Here is a 21,843-nt window from a genome sequence, read left to right on the forward strand (position 1 = left end):
GGTTTCTTGAGAGAACCCTCTCTTTTCTGGCTGCTAAATTGAATGTTTGGAAAAATCATGCTAGGAGCTTCTTCTTATTTCTATTTTAGAAAATTATTAAAGACACAACTATTTGATAAGTTTGTATCCTAACGCACTCTTTTGTCTTTTAAAATAACTATGTTTTTCTTATATTTTATAACTTGATGTATTTCTATTATGAATTGTATTTTTTTCACTGCATGCTCAGGTCTACTTGTTGTGAACCGCCTAGAACCATTTCTGGTCTTGCAGTATATAAGAATAAAATTATTATTATTATTTCCTGGAGGAAGAGTAAGAGAAGAGCAACAACCTCATTTTATCAGAGAAGCTTTTTAGATAAGGATTTTCTCTCACCTGAAGGCCTCAATGAGCCGCTCCACCTTCTGCGCCTCACCCTGTACACGGATGTGTGCCTGAAACTTACGCAGGGCGTCATCCAGGTCCATGTTAGAGAAGTCCATCTCATCTACAACGCAGCTGTGGAGAAAGAAGGTTCAGTACCGGGGCAGGGGCTTCAACTCTTCCATAGCATCCACTGTGTCAGGGTCAGAAACTCAAACCATTGGAAGAGGATTTCATCCCACATACACGACATAGCACTTAGTCTCAAAAAGGGTCATAAGTTTCACTAAAAATGTGATAAATCGCCTATGCAGAGTTTCAAGGCGGTGTACATAAAAAAATAGTTTTTTTTCACAATGACCTACATAAAAAGTATCACAAATGGGACAAATAAACTTACAGGTACAATAGGAAAGAAAAAGGGGAAGAATTATAATGTCACATAGGAACGAAACATATAAGGTGAGAACAGAAGGAAGGGTAGTTTTACATTTCTTACACTATTAAAAACCTACTAAAATGGCAAATTGCCCTGATACAGACGGTCAAACATTAAATGCATCTTTAAATAAAAAAGCCTTTAATTTAGATTTAAACCAGCTCAGTGACATTTCCTCTCTTAAATTGACAGGAGCAGAATTCATGATACTTGTGGGCATACGTGCTCACAAGTAACATGATTGTACCCAAGTAGTTGATCTCTGTTACTGGAGTTGAACTCTGTTTGGATGTTCTACGCAGTTTGAGTCGTAGAAAGAATTTCTCCTCCCGAGGAAGCATTCAGTCGCGAAACTCGAGTCAGGGGGAAGACTTGTGTTTTATGACTGCAAGAGTTTTGATGGTCTATATTGCACTAGCACTTTAACACGTAGGACTGCCTGTCTCGTGATCTGTTTACTCCAACTACCACCAGCAGATAAGTATACGTTGTTATTTTTCTGCAATAATATGGCTTATGGTGGTACAGACATTGCTGGTGCTATGATGGCAGCCTATGTTTGAGTTACCTCACTTGAACACTAAGGGCTCCTTTTTACTAAGCTGCGCTAGTGTTTTTAGCGCATGCAGCATTTTAGCGCGCGCTACGCGGCTAGAACTAACGCCAGCTCAATGCTGGCATTAGCATCTAACGTGTGCGGCATTTTAGCGCACGCTATTCCGCATGTTAATGCCCTAATGCAGCTTAGTAAAAGGAACCCTAAATAGGTTGTGGGTTTGAGCACTAACTAATTTAATTTATTAAATATTTATATATGGAATCGTAAGGCTGTGATATATATTTTTACATATTTATGTGCCCAAACACAGACATATTTATGATGAAGTGTGACACACGCACACATCTTTCTCCGAGTGCCTTACTCAAGTACATCCCGATGGAACTGCTTCTGCCGATTCCCCAGAAACTCTCCAATCATTTGCCGGCTCAGGCCTTTCCGTTCCAGGATGAAGTGTGCAACTCCCACGGGTGTGTCTGACAAGAATCCCCTCTCAATAAGGTACTGAATCCCTTTCTCTGGCTTCCTGAGGAAGGAGGTGAAGGGGGGAATATGAGAGAGAGGCAGATTACAAGACAGCACAGGGTTGAAGATACATCATACAAAGACAAACCTGATAAACAGATTCTCAGAAGAGAAGCAAGACAAATTAGTATGGCACCAACATACCCTGCAGTGGAACACAGTGTTCTTTATATCACTGTAATATTTTACATACATCAATCTCAACACTTTTAGCACTATACTATTACATAACTCAGGCCTGCTACCTTTTAAAGAGGCTGCTAAATAGTCCACCACTCCTCAGATCATTTCTCTCGAAAAAATTTATCTCTTGCTGAGCACCCCATACCCTCCAAGTTTTTTTTATAACAAAGATCGCCCATCCTAATGCATTTTTTAAATAAAGAGGCGACCTGACCTCCCTGCACCTCTCACCCTAGTGCTCTCCTGGCACATACTTCTTACCCTAGTACAGGGGTGTCCAACCTGCGACCCGAGGGCCACATGTGGCCCCTTGAAGTATTTTGTGCAGCCCCGGTCAAGGGCGATGCAGTGTTTACCGTCTTGCCGGCTCCCTCCTCTGTTTTGCTGCAGCGTTTGCGCATTTGTGCAGCCCCAGAAACATTTTTTCCGGCCAATGCAGCCCAGGGAAGCCAAAAGATTGGACACCCCTGCCCTAGTATCTGTGGGAAGCAGGAGCAATTCATTGTCATTCCTGTCCTGGTGGTTATATTTAGATAGCACTGCCTAAACCCCTCACTGCAGTCTTATGGTACTACCACTAGGAGTCAGGCCACCAAACAGAGTATTTCCTGTCAGCAGATCCTGCTTGACTGCTAACAGAGGAAGCTGCTTCTGCTGATGGGTGAACAGTATTGTGAGTATTGGTTTGCTAAGAAACTTTTAAGAAAGAAAGGATTTTGTGCGAGGGGTGGGGATGCAGATAAATAAAATTTGTCTATCATTTATTGTACTTGATATACAGTACAGCCTTTTTTGCTTTGCATATGAGCCCAACACATGGGAATTCTCAAGGTGGAGAGATCTTAGGGCAATGTGATTTGTAAAAATCTTAGGGCAATGTGACTAGTAAAAATGTGATTTGCAGAACCCATTTCTTAGCAGGCATGCAGCCTTTGATAAAATGTATTTATTTCACAATGTTTATACCCACAAATATAAACAATGCTGATGAGTTAATTTATTCTGCTTGAATGGATACAAACTTAAAATTTGCATAAATGCTACCTCATCTTTTAAAATCTGTATCCTTAACTAAATTTCAGCCAAACAGTAGTCAGGGCTAGTGTTACCAGACGTCCTGGAAAACCTGGATATTTCCTCTTTTTAGAGGATTGTTCCGGAAGGACTTTCCAAAACTCGGCATTTGTCCAGGTTTTGGAAAGCCCCACACTCCAGCCGCATCTGGAGGGCTTCTGAGCATGTGCAGATGACGTCACACATATCCACGCATGCACCAGCCCCTCCAGACATGGCCAGAGCTCATCAGGGAAGAGAGGAGGCTTTGTGGGAGTCGGGCTGGGGGCGGAACAGGGCAGGGCTGGGAAGCAGAATGGGGGTGGGTCTTGAGGTGGAACTGGGTGGGGATAGGGTAGAACGAGGTGAGGCTGAAGCATTAAAGGAAAGGCCCTGCAGGGGCTGGCAGCAGCCTGTTCTGAACGCTGCCTCCTGCTGACCGGCTGCCACTTCGGGGAGGGGAGGGAGCGAGGGGATTTGCCGCCTGCTTCTGGGCTTTCAGCTCAGGACTGCTGCGGCGCTGGTGTTTCAGGGTAGGAGGGGTTTCACATCTCAGTTGCTTCAGGGCTTGAGGAAGGGAGGGGGGATTTGCAGCTCAGGACCACTGCTGCACTGGTGCTTCGGGTCAGGAGGGAGGTGTTCTTGGCTCAGGACTGCCGCTGCTTTTAGTGCTTCGGTGCTTGAGGGAGGGGGCTAGGGGGCTTTGCGGCCCAGGACTGTTGCTGCTGGTGCTTCGGGAGACTTTTTTTTTCTCGGCAATGTTTTTTTGCCAGTTGGGTGAGAGAGCCAGTTAACTGAGAGTCTACTGTACCACTTTTTTGTAGTTTTACAACTATATTCAAAGCCAGAAGATCAAGCCCTATTCTGCTCCATCAACATTAAAAATTTAAAAAATCTAAAATGGAATTCAGAATAGCTATACAGTTTTCATGGCCTTCTCCACCAAAGCAAGCCTAGAGTTATTTAATTGAGGAAGTATTAGGTACTTTTCTTATGGTGGGAAATGAAAACCAATAGGAAATAAAGTTACAAAATGAACATGGTTGAAATGGAAAACCTAGAAGGGGATTGGAGATATTTCGGGAGGGTTGGGAAGGTGAAGTGAGGGGAAGAAAACGTTAAAATTTGTTTCCTCAGATTGTATTAGAAATACTGGATGAAAAGAACATTTGTACTCCAGCTGGCTGTTATACGAAGATAATAAAAACAAAAAACTGTGGATATAGATGTTTCAGAGATAATTTATTAAACACTGACATATAAAAACATGAAAATTCAATTAAAAAAGTACAATGATAAAAATACAGTGATAAAAATCCAACTAGATCCTACACGGTCCGTGTTTCAGCGAACACGCCTTCCTCAGGGGTCCAATGGTTTGCAAACTCACATATAAAGAATTGGACTGAAAACAGTCTATTGTCTTTAAACATGTGAGAAAAGAACACCGCAGACAAGCTGAGGAAGGTGTGTTCACCGAAACACGGACCATGTAGAGTCTGGTTGGATTTTTATCACAGTATTTTTTATCATTGTACTTTTTAAATTGAATTTTCATGGTTTTATATGTCAGTGTTTAATAAATTATCTCCAGAACATCTGTATCCACAGTTTTTTGTTTTCATTGGTGGATTGTTTTCACTGAAGATTATTGGGTCTCCCCATTTTTCTTTGTTATACAAAGAAAGCATAAATAAAAAAAAAGAAGTGAAAGGGAACTTTTTGTCAAGAATTGATTAAAGATTCACACCAACAAATAACCCCAACCTTATCATTAGATTAACAGAAGTCCAGCTACAGAAAACCATAAGACTTTTCACTTCCCCAAAATGCAACTGTCTACAATACTGCTGGTCTCATCACTGATGTTTTCCATACTTCCTAGGCTTTTGCAGTGATGCCTTTATTGTGTTAGTCTGGGGCATGGCTACTAGGTAAGGAATTCATGACTTCTGATATACAGTACAATCTTTACCTTAATCACTGTTCTTACTCCTTTTGCAGCTCAACCGAGGAAGCACCAGGAGAGTGCAAGCAATGCCTGACAAACGAGGCCAATTTTATAAAGCATTTATCATGTGCAACACATGTTCTAGCTAAAAAAAAAATAGCTATTATAAAATTAAAAGCACGTAAACGGTGCAAAGAAAGATGGCACTTATTTTTATGTGATACGCATAAGCTTTTCCAGGTTGGCAGGCTGAGAGGAGCAGAGAGGTTGTACTTCAAAAAAGTACAAATGAACATATATAGAATACACAAACATATTTACATGTGCCTCACAGCAGGTGTAAATTTGTGCATGAGCATTTGTGTACTACTGGGATTACTCAAAGGTGCTATTTCATAAAGGCCTATAGGACTAGTGATAATATTTGTGGAGGTATCATTATAATACGGAATACTATATTTGAAGTGCTTTCTCTGATGGTCCATTATTTCCACAGAGTGGAAAGTTTTTTTGATTTGATTTATATTTCTTTCTCTGTTGGATGTTTAATTGATTGCTTTTATAATATAGGCATAAAATAAGCACATTTTTGGATATAGGTTTCGTTTTACACAATTATCTTTTTACTGTTATTTTCTATGATACACAGGCAGCTGTAACTAAAGAGAAATTTGGCCATTTGAAAACCCGCATCAGGTGCCTGGACAGATCTGGTGGAAGTCTATTTTACCACCCTTGAAAGGCATGTAAAATCCTTTTAGTATTCTGAATGTTCCAGAGACCACAAAGAGTGAGGGGCTGTCAAAGAGATGAAAGGCTAGAGCACTATTAAGGACACACGTGGGCAGTGGCAGGAAGAAATGACTTGATTTAGGGACTTCTTAAAATGTATAAATATGACTTTATTTATAGTGTATGTGTTGCCTTAACTCAAGCTTTGCATGGTTGTCCATGGCTTAAACAGCTGCTACAGGTTCCCAGAACTATCCCACTTGCAATGTCAGCTGGTAGCGGTATCATGGAGAGAAAGCAGAGTTCAGGTTCAAGAGGGAGAAGAAAATAGAAGTGATTTAGGCGTCAAGTAGCAGCAGTAGCAGCCTCGTTTGTTGCGTGGGCCTGTCACAAGAGACTGCGATGGAATGACACCTGCCCTCAGCTGGTGTTGGAAGGGATGGATTATGTGGCGGATGCCTTGTATAACCTCATCAGGGACCTGGGCTAAGTCTCAGCATATGCAGTCTCTGCTCGCAGAATGCTCTAGATCAGACAGTGGGCCAGTGATTCAGCTTCTAAAGCAACTTTAAGCAGCCTGCCATTCAAAGGGCAGATGCTTTCTGGCAAGGGCCTGGATGAACTCATGGCCGTCTTAAGTCACTACTGGACAACAGACCTCAACATCCCACTGGTGGGAATCAGAGTTACTTTCATCCCTCCTGCTGGTCCCGCAAAAATTACTCGAGCCCCTCCACCCAAAGATTCTTCCAAGGATACAGGCAGCGTTATAGCAATCCCAGGCACCAAAAAGTCCCAATGACGCCAGGCTTGGAACCATACCTCCACACACTGGAGACAGTTGTTGGCGTTTCAGAGGGAATGGGAATGGATCTCCTTGGACAAATGGGTGCTGGACATCAGATGAGAGGAACAGAGGATAGAATTCTTTTGTCCCCCTCTGAATTTTTTTTAGATTCCCTGCTGGTAGGCTGGAAAAAGAGGCCAGCCACTTCAGTGGCTCTTTGACATTCATGCCAAAGAGCCTGTCCCCAACAACGAATCGGTCTCAGACAGATACTCCTTATACTTCATCATGCCCAAGGAAGGCACAGAAGACTGGAGACCCATCTTAAATCTCAAGGCGGTCAATGCCTTTCTGAAGATTCCTCGCTTCCACGTGGAGAAAGCCCGATCAGTCATTGCAGCTCCTGGGGAATTCCTGGTATCTCTGGATTTAACAGAGGCCTATTTCCATATTCATAGGAAATATCTGAGATTTCATGTTCTCCAGCAGCATTTCCAATTTGTAGCCCTTCCCTTCGAATTGGTGACGGCTCCCCACATCTTCATCAAGATAATGATGGTAGTGGCTGCTCATCTCCACAAAATAGTAGTCCAAGTACACCCTTATCTGAACGATTGGCTCATCAGAGCTCAGTCCAAGCCAGAGTGTGAGAAGGCAATGCAGATGGTTGTGAATTTCTTGCAACGGCTGGGCTGTCAACTTCAGGAAGAGCCAGCTAGCACCAATTCAGAGTATGGAATATCTGGGCATTCAGTTCAACAAGGCACAAGGCTGTGTTTTTCTTCCCGAGCCATGCAAACAGAAATCTTAGATCTCTTTGCACTTCCATCTCCATGACCTGACACTACTTACAGGTGTTGGGCTCTATGGCAGCCTTACTTGAAGTTGTTCCCTATACCAGGGCACACATTTAACCACTAAAGGAGTCTCTCCTGTCTTGGTGGTCACCTCAATGTCATCCTCTTCAGATGCAGCTTTCATGAACAGGGACAGCAAGGAACAGCTTACGCTGGTGTTTTCAAGGAAACTCTGTCAAAGGTTTTGCTAAAATCTAAATACACTACATCTAGCGCACTCCCTCTACTCAATTCTATGGTCACCCAGTCAAAGAAATTGATCAGATTTGATTGACAAGACCGACCTCTAGCGAATCCATGTTGCCTCTGGTCCTGTAATCCATCGGATTCCAGAAACTTCACTTCTTTAGTCGAAGAACAGAACCAGGATGCCTAGGGCTGGATGCATCGGTTCAACCCTGGCCAAGCCAGGAGCTCTTTTACATCTTCCCACCATGACCCATGGACTGTCCTCATCGTCTGTGGTATATGATTCTTGTCTGTTTTCAGCGGGACAAGGGCCTCAATTTCCCTCTTCATCGTGGTCTTCTCAGCCAGAGACCAGTTCCAATGGAGAATCCCTACATTCATGTCTCTTTTGGAGCAGTTGAAAATTTGTGCATTGGCATGAGTGTGCTGTTGGGCTATTCTATCAAGAAAATATAGGAGATATAGAGATTCAGTTGATCTAATGCACAGGTAGCTTCTGTTTACTCAGTGGTCACTTTTGCATTTGGACTGTCGTGTGATTTTTTATTGCTCTGCTGTTTATGGGGCCTGACTTCTAGTGTTTTTGGTGGGGTATGTATGTGTTCTGAGTGCTTGGGGATTGTTTGTCTCTTTTAAGATTGGATGTGTGGGTGAAGACTATACACCTTGGAGGGGGGTGGGGAGTGGGGGTGTTCTTTGTATGATTGGTGGTACTTTGGAGTTGGGTGAGGAAGATATGTTTTCTATGTGGATCTGCATGTATTTTGTTTTTTTATAATTTTATATTAAATTTTTGTTTAAACATACAACACCACAAAAGCAAACATTACTGCTTCGGCTTCGGCTTCGGCGTCGGAGAAGAGGAGAGGGGCAGGCGAGGAGAGGGACAGGAGAGGAGCAGAGAAAAGAGGTTTTCTTTTCTTTTTTCTTTTTTTTTCAGCGGGCCAGCGCGAGGGGAGAGCCGACAGGCCAGCAGAGAGCCAGGGGCAGGCGAGAGGTAGCTCCGCCCACCCCCACCGCGTCAGCGGCTTCAGCCCAGACTCCCCCTTAAGAGGGGGCGATCCGCGGCAAGGGGCTCACTGCTTCGGCTTCGGCGTCGGAGAAGAGGAGAGGGGCAGGCGAGGAGAGGGACAGGAGAGGAGCAGAGAAAAGAGGTTTTCTTTTCTTTTTTCTTTTTTTTTTCAGCGGGCCAGCGCGAGGGGAGAGCCGACAGGCCAGCAGAGAGCCAGGGGCAGGCGAGAGGTAGCTCCGCCCACCCCCACCGCGTCAGCGGCTTCAGCCCAGACTCCCCCTTAAGAGGGGGCGATCCGCGGCAAGGGGCTCACTGCTTCGGCTTCGGCGTCGGAGAAGAGGAGAGGGGCAGGCGAGGAGAGGGACAGGAGAGGAGCAGAGAAAAGAGGTTTTCTTTTCTTTTTTCTTTTTTTTTCAGCGGGCCAGCGCGAGGGGAGAGCCGACAGGCCAGCAGAGAGCCAGGGGCAGGCGAGAGGTAGCTCCGCCCACCCCCACCGCGTCAGCGGCTTCAGCCCAGACTCCCCCTTAAGAGGGGGCGAGCCAACGGCGCGTGGCCGTTCGGCGCGCGGCAAAGGCGCTCGCCTTAGCGAGAGCGCCTTTGCGAAGGAGCCTTAAGAAGGAGCCCAGGCAGCCCAGCAGCAATATCTAATATACCACAGGTACTTCCCCCCTCTTCTCACTTCTCATTTCTCTCTCTCTTTCTCTTTCTACTCTTTCAGCTAGCTGCGCGCCGGGCACAATCCTTTCACACCTCGGGACATAGGAAAGAGAAAGGAGCAATGGAGGATGTGGGAACCCAGCAGAGCTACCCAGTATACTGCATCGGGTGCCATATGTATGACTACCTCCCCTCCGGGAGGCAGGCATACGTATGCGGTCGATGCCAGGAACTGGACAGCCTGAAACAGGAGGTCGGGAGACTGCAGGTTAGAGTCCAGGAGCTGGAGGGACTCTGCACCATGGAGGAGCAATGCTGGGAAACTGAAGACACCACCAGAGGGAGCCACATCGCGGAACAAGTTAGGGAGCTCGAGAAGTTCATTGAGGAGGCCTGCAGGAGGATGGAGGCACGAGACCACCAACACACCAGGAGAGAACCGACAGTTGGACGACAGGAACTACCAGACACCATGGGAATAGGACCTTGCGGAGGACCTGGGCAGACAGAGGAGGAGGAGACCCATCAGAGCCAGGAGAATGGACTAGCGGACTGCGCAGAGGACACAGACCTGAGACCAGGGGCGGAGACACAGCTGAACCCAGACGACGGACGAATGGACGGCACATATGACACAGATCTGAGACCAGAGAGACAGTTAAAGAAGGGGAAATCAGCAATCGTGGTTGGAGACTCAATCCTGAGAGGAGTGGATAGTCACATAGCCGGAGGGAGAGAGGACCGACTGGTGACATGTCTCCCGGGGGCAAGAACAAAAGACGTCATCAACAATATCGAGAGGATCCTGGAGGGAGCCGAGACGGAGGAGACAGCAATAGTGATCCACATAGGAACAAACGACATCAGCAGGAGAAACTTCAACAGGACTACACTAACTGACCAGTTCAGGATCCTGGGGAGGAAACTGAGACTAAGGACAAGGAGGATAGCCTTCTCAGAGATCCTGCCAGTACCGAGAGCGGACACAAGGAGACAGAGCGAACTACAAGCAATTAACGCTTGGCTGAGGAGATGGTGCGAGGAGGAGGGTTTCCACTTTGTTAGGAACTGGACTACTTTCCTGGGGAAGAACAAGCTCTACAGAAGAGATGGACTACACCTTAGCACAGCTGGGACGAGGATGCTGGCACGCAACGTCCAGAACGTCATAGACTTGGCTTTAAACTGAAGAGAAGGGGAAAGCCGATAGTCGAACTGACCTCGACACATCGGACTTCAGTACCTGACAAGGATACTGACCTGGGACATTGGGAAGGAAAGCTTGGGACTGAGTGTGTATGTTTTGAAAAAGGACCTAAGGACGCATTGCAGGGACCGAGGGCACAAATGGAACTCGTAAGAGACACCAACATGGAACAACAGGAGCCAGAGGAGCAAGGACCTTGTGAAATAGAGACCAGAACTGAGAGAAAATTACGACAACAAGTGGTGCAGGGGAAACAGGCTGAGGATGTCACAGACACACAGCAGCAGGAGGAGGATGAAGCTCGGGGGCTGGCAAACCATGAGGAGGACTGCAGGAGTACCAAAACACGAGGAGAACAAAAAGAGAGGGCAAAAAACTGGGTCTTAAACTGCCTGTACACAAATGCTAGGAGCCTGAGGGCCAAAATGGGAGAACTAGAAATCACTGCTAGCAAAAAGGACCTAGACATAATTGGAGTCACAGAAACTTGGTGGACTGAGGAAAATCAATGGGATGTGGCCATACCAGGGTACAAACTATACAGGAGAGACAGGGCACATAAAAAGGGTGGAGGAATAGCGCTGTACGTAAAAGACTCCATACCCTCAACCAGGATGGAAACAACAGTACAGGCGGATGGCTTGGAATCAATATGGGTTAAGCTACAGGGAGGAACTGGGGCAGACATTAAAATGGGTCTGTACTACCGCCCACCAGGACAACCTGAAGAAATCGACCAGGACCTGGAGGCAGAACTGAGGCAGGTATGCAGAAGCGGAAAGGTGATGGTGATGGGGGACTTCAACTATCCAGGGATAGACTGGAGTATTGGGCACTCAAACTGCGCAAGGGAGACCAAATTCCTAGAGGTCATGAGGGACTGCTTCATGGAGCAACTGGTCACGGAACCAACACGGGGTGACGCCACTCTTGACCTAATCTTCAACGGACTAGAGGGGCCAGCAAAGGAGGTGACAGTATTAGCCCCGCTAGGTAACAGTGATCACAACACGATCCAGTGCAGGCTAGAAATTGGATCATCAAAGGGGAAAAGAACCACAACGACGGCACTCAATTTCAAAAAAGGAAATTATGATGCCATGAGGGAAATGGTGGGAAAAAAACTCAAAGGTAACATAGGGAAGATGGATTCCGTAGAAAAAGCCTGGACCTTACTCAAGGGAACTGTGCACGAAGCGCAAAACCTGTGCATCCCCAAGTTCAGGAAAGGGTGCAAAAAAAATAGAACAAAAAACCCAGTGTGGATAACAAATGCAGTGAAGAAGGCGATAAGCGACAAGAAAGCATCGTTCAGAAAATGGAAAAAAGACAAAACAGAGGAGAACCAAAAAGTGCACAAAGAACACCAGAAGGAGTGTCACCGAGCGGTTAGAAAAGCAAAAAGAGAATATGAAGAGAGACTGGCAGAGGAAGCAACAAACTTCAAGTCGTTCTTCAGATACGTCAAGGGGAAGCAACCGGCAAGAGAAGAAGTGGGACCATTGGATGATGGAGACAGGAAGGGAGTGGTAAAGGAAGAGAAAGAAATAGCTGACAGGTTAAATGAGTTCTTCACGTCAGTTTTCACGAGGGAAGATATAACCAACATCCCAGAACCTGAAGAGAGCGTAAAAGGAGACCAAGATGTAAAACTGGTCAATTTAGAGGTAAGCCAAGAAGATGTACTCAAGCAGATAGACAGACTAAAGAGTGACAAATCTCCAGGTCCGGACGGCATTCACCCAAGGGTACTCAAGGAACTAAAAAACGAAATAGCGGAGCCACTTCGACAAATATACAGCCTATCCTTAAAAACCGGAGAGATCCCGAAGGACTGGAAAATAGCAAATGTCACGCCCATCTTCAAGAAGGGCTCAAGGGGAGACCCAGGAAACTACAGGCCAGTGAGCCTGACCTCAGTCCCAGGAAAGATGATGGAGGCACTGATTAAGGACAGCATCTGTGAACACATCGAAAACAATGAGCAGCTAAAACCGAGTCAGCATGGCTTCTGCAAGGGTAGGTCATGCCTCACAAACTTATTGCACTTCTTCGAGGGGGTAAACAGCCAGGTGGATAAAGGGGAATCTATAGACATCATTTACCTTGACTTCCAAAAAGCCTTCGACAAGGTACCACACGAAAGGCTGCTTAAGAAGATATGGAACCACGGGGTACAAGGGGTGATCCACCGATGGATCAAAAACTGGCTGGCGAACAGGGAACAGAGGGTTGGCGTAAAGGGCCAGTACTCAGACTGGAAAGGGGTCACGAGCGGAGTTCCGCAGGGGTCGGTGCTGGGACCGCTCCTGTTCAATATCTACATAAACGACCTAGAGGCGGGAACCAAGTGTGAGGTTATTAAATTTGCAGATGACACCAAACTATACAGCAGGGCTCAAACCAGGGGAGACTGCGAAAATCTCCAAAAGGATCTAACGCAGCTGGAAAAGTGGGCCGAAAAATGGCAAATGAGCTTCAACATAGGGAAATGCAAGGTCATGCACGTGGGGAAAAAGAACCCGATGTTCACATACAGAATGGGGGGAACACCGCTAGGGGTCAGTAACCTGGAGAGAGACCTGGGAGTGATGGTAGACGCAACACTGAAGGCATCAGCGCAGTGCGCTACAGCCTCAAAGAAAGCTAACAGAATGTTGGGTATCATTAAGAAGGGTATTACGACCAGGACGAAGGAAGTCATCATGCCGCTGTATCGTGCAATGGTGCGGCCGCATCTGGAGTACTGTGTCCAGTACTGGTCGCCGTACCTCAAGAAGGACATGGCAGTACTTGAGGGAGTACAGAGAAGAGCAACTAAACTGATAAAGGGAATGGAAAATCTCCCATATACCGACAGGTTGAAGCAGTTGGGACTTTTCTCACTGGAAAAGCGGAGACTTAGAGGAGACATGATAGAAACCTTCAAGATCCTGAAGGGCATAGAAAAAGTAGACAGGGACAGATTTTTCAAATTAAGGACCACCACAAGTACAAGGGGGCACTCGGAGAAATTGAAAGGGGACAGGTTTAGAACAAACGCTAGGAAGTTCTTTTTCACTCAGAGGGTGGTGGATACATGGAACGTGCTTCCAGAGGCTGTTGTAGACAAGAAAACATTAAATGGTTTCAAAGAAAGTTTGGATAGATTCCTAGAAGAAAAAGGGATTGAAGGGTATAGATAGGTATAGACCACTACTCAGGCAATGGGCCTGATGGGCCGCCGCGGGAGCGGACCGCTGGGCAGGATGGACCTATGGTCTGCCTCAGCGGAGGCAACTTCTTATGTTCTTATGTTCTTATTAAGATAACAGCAAAACCAGAAAGGTCTTATGTGTGCGTTGTATTTTGTTTATTGTGTCTTTGGCACTGGAGACTGGTTATTTCCTTGGATTATGGTGGGAGGTCCTGTGGATCCTACTTGGAGGGAGGGGGGCGGACAGGGGAGTAAGTGGGGATAGGAGGGTTCAGGGGCAGTGGGGGAAGGTAGGGGGATGGGGGATTGGGAGTTGGATGGGGGTTTTGGATCTTGAGGTCTTTTCTCTAAGTTTTAGCATTTAGGGGGGGATTCGGCTAGTATCTTACAATATTAGATGGCTCAACTCTACTCTTAAGTGGAAGGCCTTTATTCATGAATTGGTCAGGCTGCACACCTCTATATGTTTTGTACAGGAAACCCATCTTTTGTAAGCTCAAGAGCACTTTGTTAAGGACTCCCGGTTTCCTATGTCCTTTTGGGGCTCCAGGGTGGGGACTTCATAGAAGGGGGGTGTTGGTATCTTGATCGGTAAAGGGGTAAGATATGATATTCAGTGGGTGGTGCGGGATCCGAAGGGTAGATATCCTCTAGTAGTGGTCCTTCTGGAGGGTACTCTCTATTCTTTGGTGAATGTGTATATGCCTAATGAGGGGCAAGTATGGGACTTAGTTCCTCAACTTCTTCAGTATAAGGAGGGATTCTTGGTCATGGGGGGGGGGAAGATGATTTCAATCTCATTTTGGCTCCAAATCTGGATAATTCAGGAAGGGCAGGGGACTATGGTACGAGGGATAGGAAGTTGGTTCGGGATGCTGTCAAAACCTTGAACATGGAAGATGGGTGGCACTGGTTACATCCTTTAGGGAGGGATTTCACTTACTATTCTCCCATACAGGATTGATTATATCTTTGTGGACAGGGGTCTTTTACAGAGGATGACTCGGGCAGGGAATGAACAGCTTGCCTGGTCTGACTATGCACCTCTTTGGCTGCAGCTCTCAAAGCATTCAGAGGGCTGAGGGCAAAAATTTTGGCGGTTTAATGATAGTCTGTTGGATGACCTTGATGTGGAGAGCCAAATAGGTGCATGGATCCAGGAGTATCTACACCTGAATATAGGTTGTGAGGCCTCTTTGGAGGCTGTTTGGGAGGGGTTAAAGGCAACTTTTAGAGGGCACCTGATTGCCTTAGCGGCCTCTAGAAAATGACAGAACCTAGAGGTGGTGCAGCGATTATTGTCCCAAATTCGCAGGCTGGAGGAAGTGCACAAGCGCCCACTCCCTCCCACCACTGACGTCAGAGAAGGGGCGGGACCGCGGCAGAGAGAAGACGCTCCAAAGCTGTTCAGCAGCTTGCAAAGATCGCTAGCGCCAGCGATCTTATTGCAGGCTGCTGAAGTTAGGGAGATTGATTCTGGAGGCCAAGGCAACAGCAGGCCTTCCGGAGGGGATGTGTAGTCCTTCGGGGGGGGGGGGTGCAGCTTTCCGGGGGAGGGGGGTACAGGCCTTCAGAGGAGATAGGCAGGCCTTCGGGGGGGATGCAGGCCTTCAAAGGGGGGGGGGGACAGGCAGGCAGGCCTTTGGGGGGGATGTAGGCCTTCAAAGGGGGGGACAGGCAGGCAGGCAGGCCTTCAGGGGGATGCAGGCCTTCAAAGGGGGGGACAGGCAGGCAGGCAGGTCTTTGGGGGGATGTAGGCCTTCAAGGGGGGTAGAGGTCTTCACGGGGAGGTGCAAGCCTTCAAGGGGGGGACAGACCAGGGGAGGGGGGCCCTGGTGTAGAAGTACATGGAGGGAGGGAGGGAGGGAGGGAAGGGGGGCTCAAAGAGACGTGCATATTCCGGACTTTGGGGGGGGGGAAGAAATAATGGGTCTGAAAATAGAGGAGAGGAAGAGAGATGATGGACAATGGGATTTAGGGAGGGAAGGAACAGAAAGGGAGAGAAGTTGGACACAAGGGATGGTGTGGAGGGGGGATAGCGTTACTGGATAGGAGGGTAGTTGGGAAAAGAAAGGAAGAGATGGTGGACCCTGGGGTGGTGGGAAAGGAGAGAGAGATGCTGGATGAAAGGGTAGTTAAGAAAAGATGGATCTGTGGATGGAGACGAAAAAAAAAGAAAAATGCCAGACCTCCAGGGGACGGAAGGGAAATGGAAGGGGAGGACAGAGATGGCAGATGGGTAGTTAGAACGGAGAAAGAAGAAAGAAGGAGACCCTGGCAAGCAAGTTATCAGAAGACAACCAGAGCCTGGGACCAGACAACAAAAGGTAGAAAAACTAATTTTATTTTCCCTTTTGTGATTACAATATGTCAGATTTGAAACGTGTATCCTGCCAGAGCTGGTGTTAGACAGCAAATGTGAGCTAGGATTTAAGAGAGAGAGGAAAAGTCTTTTTTGTTTATTTATTTTGTTTACACCACAGCGCCAGTGTGGTTAGAAGAAGGCAAAGGGGGTGAAGAGGCTATAAAATAAACCCACCAGGATGTTTGAAAAAAACACCCAATTGGGCAGGAAAATCGAATCGAATCGAAAAACCAATTCAGTAGGCTGAATCGAATCAAAATTTTTTTCCTGAATCAGGCAGCACTAGTTGCTAGTATCTATAAATGCAAGCTGTACAAGGAATGAAACATATGAAGGCTTCAGCCTGCAGATGGCAATGGTGCTACACATTGAAAACTATGGCTATACTATACTTACTGTTCGTGATAGGCACACATGCAGAGAAACACCCTTCCCAGGAGGCGTTCATTCTGAGCCCTGTGCCTGAGGCATACCCAGTGTGGCAATACAGATGGGATTCCTAAACCCATGTTTGCAGGACTGTACACTGAAGTTAGAAGGGTATATAGTGGCCAGTCAGACGGCTATCTTTCTCTTCCTTATTCTCTTTATGAAACTCCTCCCTCATACTACCCATAGACGTGAAACTTTACCTGCCCATCACTGCCCTCAGTTAAGCATGTAAAAAGTCTACAGTAAACATAAATTTTAAAACCACAAACATTTATCTGAATATAAAATATCTGTCACTTATACATGCATCCATGAGGTAATCACATTTCTCAAAGTACTCGTGTTTCCCTTGCTTGGTTTAATAAGCAACATCACAGACAGTGGCGTAGTACCGGGGGGAGGAGAGTGTGGACCGTCCCGAGTGCCATCTTGGTGGGGGCTCTGGCACCTCTCCACCCTCTTGCCTCCCTCCACCCTGTACCTCTTTAAATCTTCACCAGCGCGAGCAACTTCTCTGGCTCGCTGCAATTACTTCTGGGTCACGGGACCAGGAAGTAATGTCAGAGGGAAAGCGAACGCTGGCGCAAACAGTAGCCCAGAAAAGCTGCTCCTGCTGGTGACGATGTAAAGAGGTACCGGGGGAGGAAGGGGAGCGTGAGTGTGGCATGGGGGGAGTGCGAGAAAGGAGCGGGGGTTAGCAGAGGAAGGCGCAGGGAGGCGCCACCGCCCTGGATGCCTCCTACCCTCGCTACACCACTGATCAAAGTTGTATGCAAGACCTACAGATACAGGTGACACCATTTCCTACAGGACAAAGGACTGTGTCCGATGGGTCTTTTCAGGTCTGTCCTGAGCCTTGCAGGCACCAATCAAACATTTGGAGCTTTCTTTCTCTCTTTTTTTTGGCCTGGCAGCCTACACTCTAACTCGCAGGATCTTTGCAGTTTCTTTACATTCTAGAACAATGAGGAGTGGCTTTAAGGTTAAAATAATGGGCTATGACCCAGAATTCAGATCTTACCTCCCCCAGTAAATTACTAAATCTGAATTACTAATACAGTAGAATCTCAGTTATCCAGCACCCATGGGGATTGATGGATACAGTTTTTCTGGTTAATTAAGAATGTGTTAGAAACCTTGTCTAAGACACTCTCAATTCCACCCCCTTCCAATCCCTCCTGCCCGAAGCACCAATGCGGAAGTGGTCCTAAGCCACAAAGCTGTCTTCCCTCCCTCCTTCAAGCCCCAAAGTGTCAGAAGCAGGTGGCGATCCGGAGCTGCGAACTCCCTCGCTTCCTCCCTCCCCTCCCTTCCTTACGCAAGTGCAGCCAGTCAGCAGGAAATAGCCTCAAAACAGGCTATTAAGAGGCCAACCCCGGCAAGGCCTTTCCTCTGAAGCGTCACTGTTTTAAGGATGCTTCCTGCTTACTGGCTGTGCTTGGGTAAGGAAGGGAGAGATAGAGGAGGGAGGGAGTTCGCCGCCTGCTTCTGCCACTTCGGGGCTTGAGGGAGGGAGGAGAACTTTGTAGCTCAGGACTGCTGCCGCACTGGTGCTTCAGGGCAGGAGAGAGGGGGGTTCATAGCTGCTTCAGGGCTTGGGGGCTTAAGGGAGGGAGGGAGGATTTGTAGCTCAGGACACTGCCCCTGGTGCTTCAGGGGACTTTTTGTTTTTCCCACCAGTGATTTTTTTGCCAGTTGTGTGAGAGACCCGGTTAACTGAGACTCTACTGTAATGATATAGGCTGTCTTGAGCACTTTTAGATAGACAGACTATAAATATTCATGATAAGTGCACATGCAGACTAATACACATGCAGGAAAAGCATTAATTCAAAACCCACAAGTTATAATGAATGGTAAAATGTTCCCAAATGTGTGTGCACACACACCAGTTACAAAAGAAATCACTAAAACAAATGCCTGGAAAAACAAAGTAAAATCATGAAGGTTAAGAGACAGAGAAAATCAGCAGCAGAGAATGCAAGGAAGCAGTAATAGGTCAATATGGAGAAAATAATCACACTCTTTCAGTACCACATACCTGATAGCTGCATAAACAGTGCACCATTTTACCATAACCTCAGCCCCTCTCACTCTGTATCTGTATTCTCAGCAGCCTTTGTTGTACTTTTCAACCCCACCCCATTCCCAACAGCATGGTCAATACCCCCTAACGCTCAAACCCCCTCCGCTCCCTGCCCCAACCCCTCATTACGGTACCCATTTCCTACTTGTTGAAGAGGTTGAGTCCAATACGATACTGGCGCCGCTGCACCACATCGTTGTTGAAGGCAGGTGAGTCCCAGCTGTGCCGTGTTTCCCTTTGGTATGTCTGCTTGCAGAGTGTGCCAGGTGGCTCCCGAAGGCTGTCCCGTGACGATGAGCCTGAGCTGCAGTTGATTGTTTCATTGGAGTTTGTGGTACTATTCAGGCTGTCATTGTCCCCGTCTGAGTTCTCAGGCTCTGGTTTCCCAAGTCGACCTAAGGTGGCATTATTGCCACTGCTGTTGTTGCCATTTCCTGCCACTGGCGGAAGGGCATCTGCATGCGGGTGGAAGTGGCGGTGAGGGTGCGGGGACCGGGCAGGACCTTTGTGATGGACTTGTTTCAAGGTCCCATGGGAACTACAGTTCTCTTGCTCATATACCAACTGTCGATTGAGAGAGCCACGGTCCGAACGGTCACTCAGGTCCACTGAGCTATCACTGGGGGGTTCAATGGTCAACAGGGGCAGGTGGGCCCCCCGTAGGCGGTAGTCCCGACACTCCATACATGGGGTGCTCCGACGGCTACCATTCTCCCGGCTACCCTCTCGAGAGGATGCGGTCCAGTAGTCCTGCCGTGAGTTGGATCCCCCATGAATGTCCTGGTCAGAACTAGGGGGACGGTCGATGGATATAGGTGAGACAGGTACCCCCTCATCCATGTAAAGGGTCACATCACTGAATGATGTGGCAGTACTGTCTTCATGCTGCCCTTTGTTCTCACCCTTCTCCTCTAGCTCGGCCTCCTCTCTGTGGTCCTCACAGGGCATTGAGCGACAGTTCAAGGCATCATCGATCGATTCGGCTAGCAATTTCACCTGTGAGAAGAGAAACTGTGGACAGTCAACAAGGCATATGTCATCTCCCCATTCCCTTCCTCTGGTTGTCTCTAGTCACTCACAAACCCTAACCCTACCCTCCTAGACTGGTGGCAAATGGAGGAAAGGTATTCTATCCTTATTGTCTTAACAAAACCCATTGCTTTTATGCCATCACAATACAGAAGCCAATGAGCTTGACTAGACACCTGAGGTCATCATATAGTAGCTTTTCTGCAGTCAATAAGATTCTCCTTACAGCAAAATCTGGCAACACTACAGATATTTACAATTCAACTAGAACTGGGTATCAGAAAGATGTACTTCCAAGAATGGTGTCATTTGTGAAAATTCTGAAAACCTTCCATAAAGAGAAATAAAAAACAAACAAACAACACAAACAGAATTTAGGGTTAAGCTCTTAAGTTTACACTTTTTCTTTTAAACTTGAATCTCTTTCTGGCATGTTAAATCACAGGTGAATCATGGGTTTCTAAAATAATAACTGTACTCTAAGCAGGGGGGTGATATTGTTTGCTCTGATCCTCAGCCCAGAATACCCAGCTATTAGTACAGGTCGTGATACATGATAAAGCCTACTGATAAAAGCACATTCACCTGGGGCTAGATGCACTAAGAGGATCGATAAGACTGTGTGGGTCTGCACCGATCTGATTTTTTAGCCGATTCAGAAAGAGCTATTGATGCACTAAAATGTTTGCATGCAAATTATTCACACTGATGTTCCTCATAATCCTCAACTCTGTCATCTGATTAACTGCAGTGAGAGTGAATCACACATGTGCAGAGCTGACAGGGGAAGCCCGAACAGCTGAGATGCAGGGGAAGCCCTGAAAGCAGGCTCCTGCCACTCAGCCATTTGGGTACATAAGAACATAGGAAACCTTTTTTTCCTTTTATCTTTTTAATAGGCACAGATGCTGTGTGTGTTACACATACACAATATCGGCCCTCCCCAATGAACCAGGCACTGGGAAGACTCCCCCACTGCACCAGCGAAAACAGCAGGAGGAATGCCCACTTCCTCCTGCCATGCCAACCCCCCCCCATGAAAGAAAATTGGCAGGAGGGAGGCCCAATCCATCCTGCCACCACCTCTGGACCCCTCCTGAACCCTAACCACCCGACACCCTCCCCAAAGCTTGGGATCCCTACCCACCCCACCTATTATAACTCTATCCAACCCCCCTCCTCCCCCCCCCGTTCCTTTCAGTTGAATGTCCGGCCGGAAGGATGTTCACTCCCTCCGACTGGCCTGACACTCTCAAATGGTAGGCTTTTCCCTTCCTAGCGCAATCTGGGATGCACTGTGGAGGGGCTTAGGCTCTGATTGGCTCAGATGCCTAAGGCACTGGGAAGGAGGCCTAAGACTCCAGTTGACCCAGGTGCAACCTTATATCCTCCCTGGTGCATCCCAGAATGCACTGGGAAGAGGAAGGCCCATTTGGGAGTTAATAATAATAATAACGGTTTATATATCGCAGGACCGTGAAGTTCTATGCGGTTTACAATGATTATAAAAAATGTTATAAATTGAGTAGAATTGACATAGTTAATATCTATTGTTTAGCAGAGATCTGGTATTGAGAGAGAGTTTGTGCGAATCAGTTTCCTATGTACTTTAGGAACAGATATGTTTTCAGTTGTCTCCTAAATTCCCTATATGTATTGGCAAGCGTAAGTAGTTGTTTCAGATCGTTGCCCCATAATGCTGCTTGATAAGAGGGAAGATGTTGGTGATGAATTTTGAATTTACATCCTCTAACCGGGGGGAAAACAAAATTCAAGTCTGAGCTTCTTTTATGTCTATTGGTTGAAAAGGAGAATAGGTCAGTTATGTATTTGGAGGCTAGACCGAATAAAACCTTGAAGCAAAAGCAGCCGAACTTAAACCTCACACGCGCCTCCATCGATAGCCAATGCTAGAGTCAGTAGGAGGGAGTTATTTGATTGAATTTCTTCAACCCGAAGATCAGCCTGACTGCTGCATTCTGCACCAGTTGCAATCGCCACATATTCTTCTGGGAAATTGCCAGATAGGCGATATTGCAGTAATCCAGTTGGCTCAGTATGAGGGATTGTACCAGGATTGTAAATGATGGTGCGTCAAAATATGCTCTAATGGACCGAAGCTTCCAGAGAGTAAAAAAAACTTTTTTGACCAAAGAGTCTACCTGGTCTTTCATGGTTAGGCCCTGGTCCAGCGTTATGCCCAGAACCTTCAGAGTGG

At 46.9% G+C, this 21,843-nt stretch overlaps 1 protein-coding gene across 6 annotated transcripts in view; it reads right to left on the reverse strand.

Moving 5' to 3' along the window:
* IQSEC2 (IQ motif and Sec7 domain ArfGEF 2) overlaps positions 1 to 21,843 on the reverse strand; it is a 529,618-nt gene that overhangs the window by 59,789 nt on the left and 447,986 nt on the right. For all 6 annotated transcript variants that reach the window (XM_033921442.1, XM_033921396.1, XM_033921405.1 and 3 more), the window contains 3 exons: positions 18,742 to 19,592; positions 1,729 to 1,890; positions 379 to 501 (listed from right to left, as the gene is read on the reverse strand). In XM_033921442.1, coding sequence (XP_033777333.1) covers positions 379 to 501; positions 1,729 to 1,890; positions 18,742 to 19,592 — 1,136 coding nt within the window. The remainder of the gene's footprint in view (positions 1 to 378; positions 502 to 1,728; positions 1,891 to 18,741; positions 19,593 to 21,843) is intronic.

This window comes from Geotrypetes seraphini, chromosome 1 (genome assembly GCF_902459505.1).
Source record: "Geotrypetes seraphini chromosome 1, aGeoSer1.1, whole genome shotgun sequence".
Lineage (NCBI taxonomy): Eukaryota > Metazoa > Chordata > Amphibia > Gymnophiona > Dermophiidae > Geotrypetes > Geotrypetes seraphini.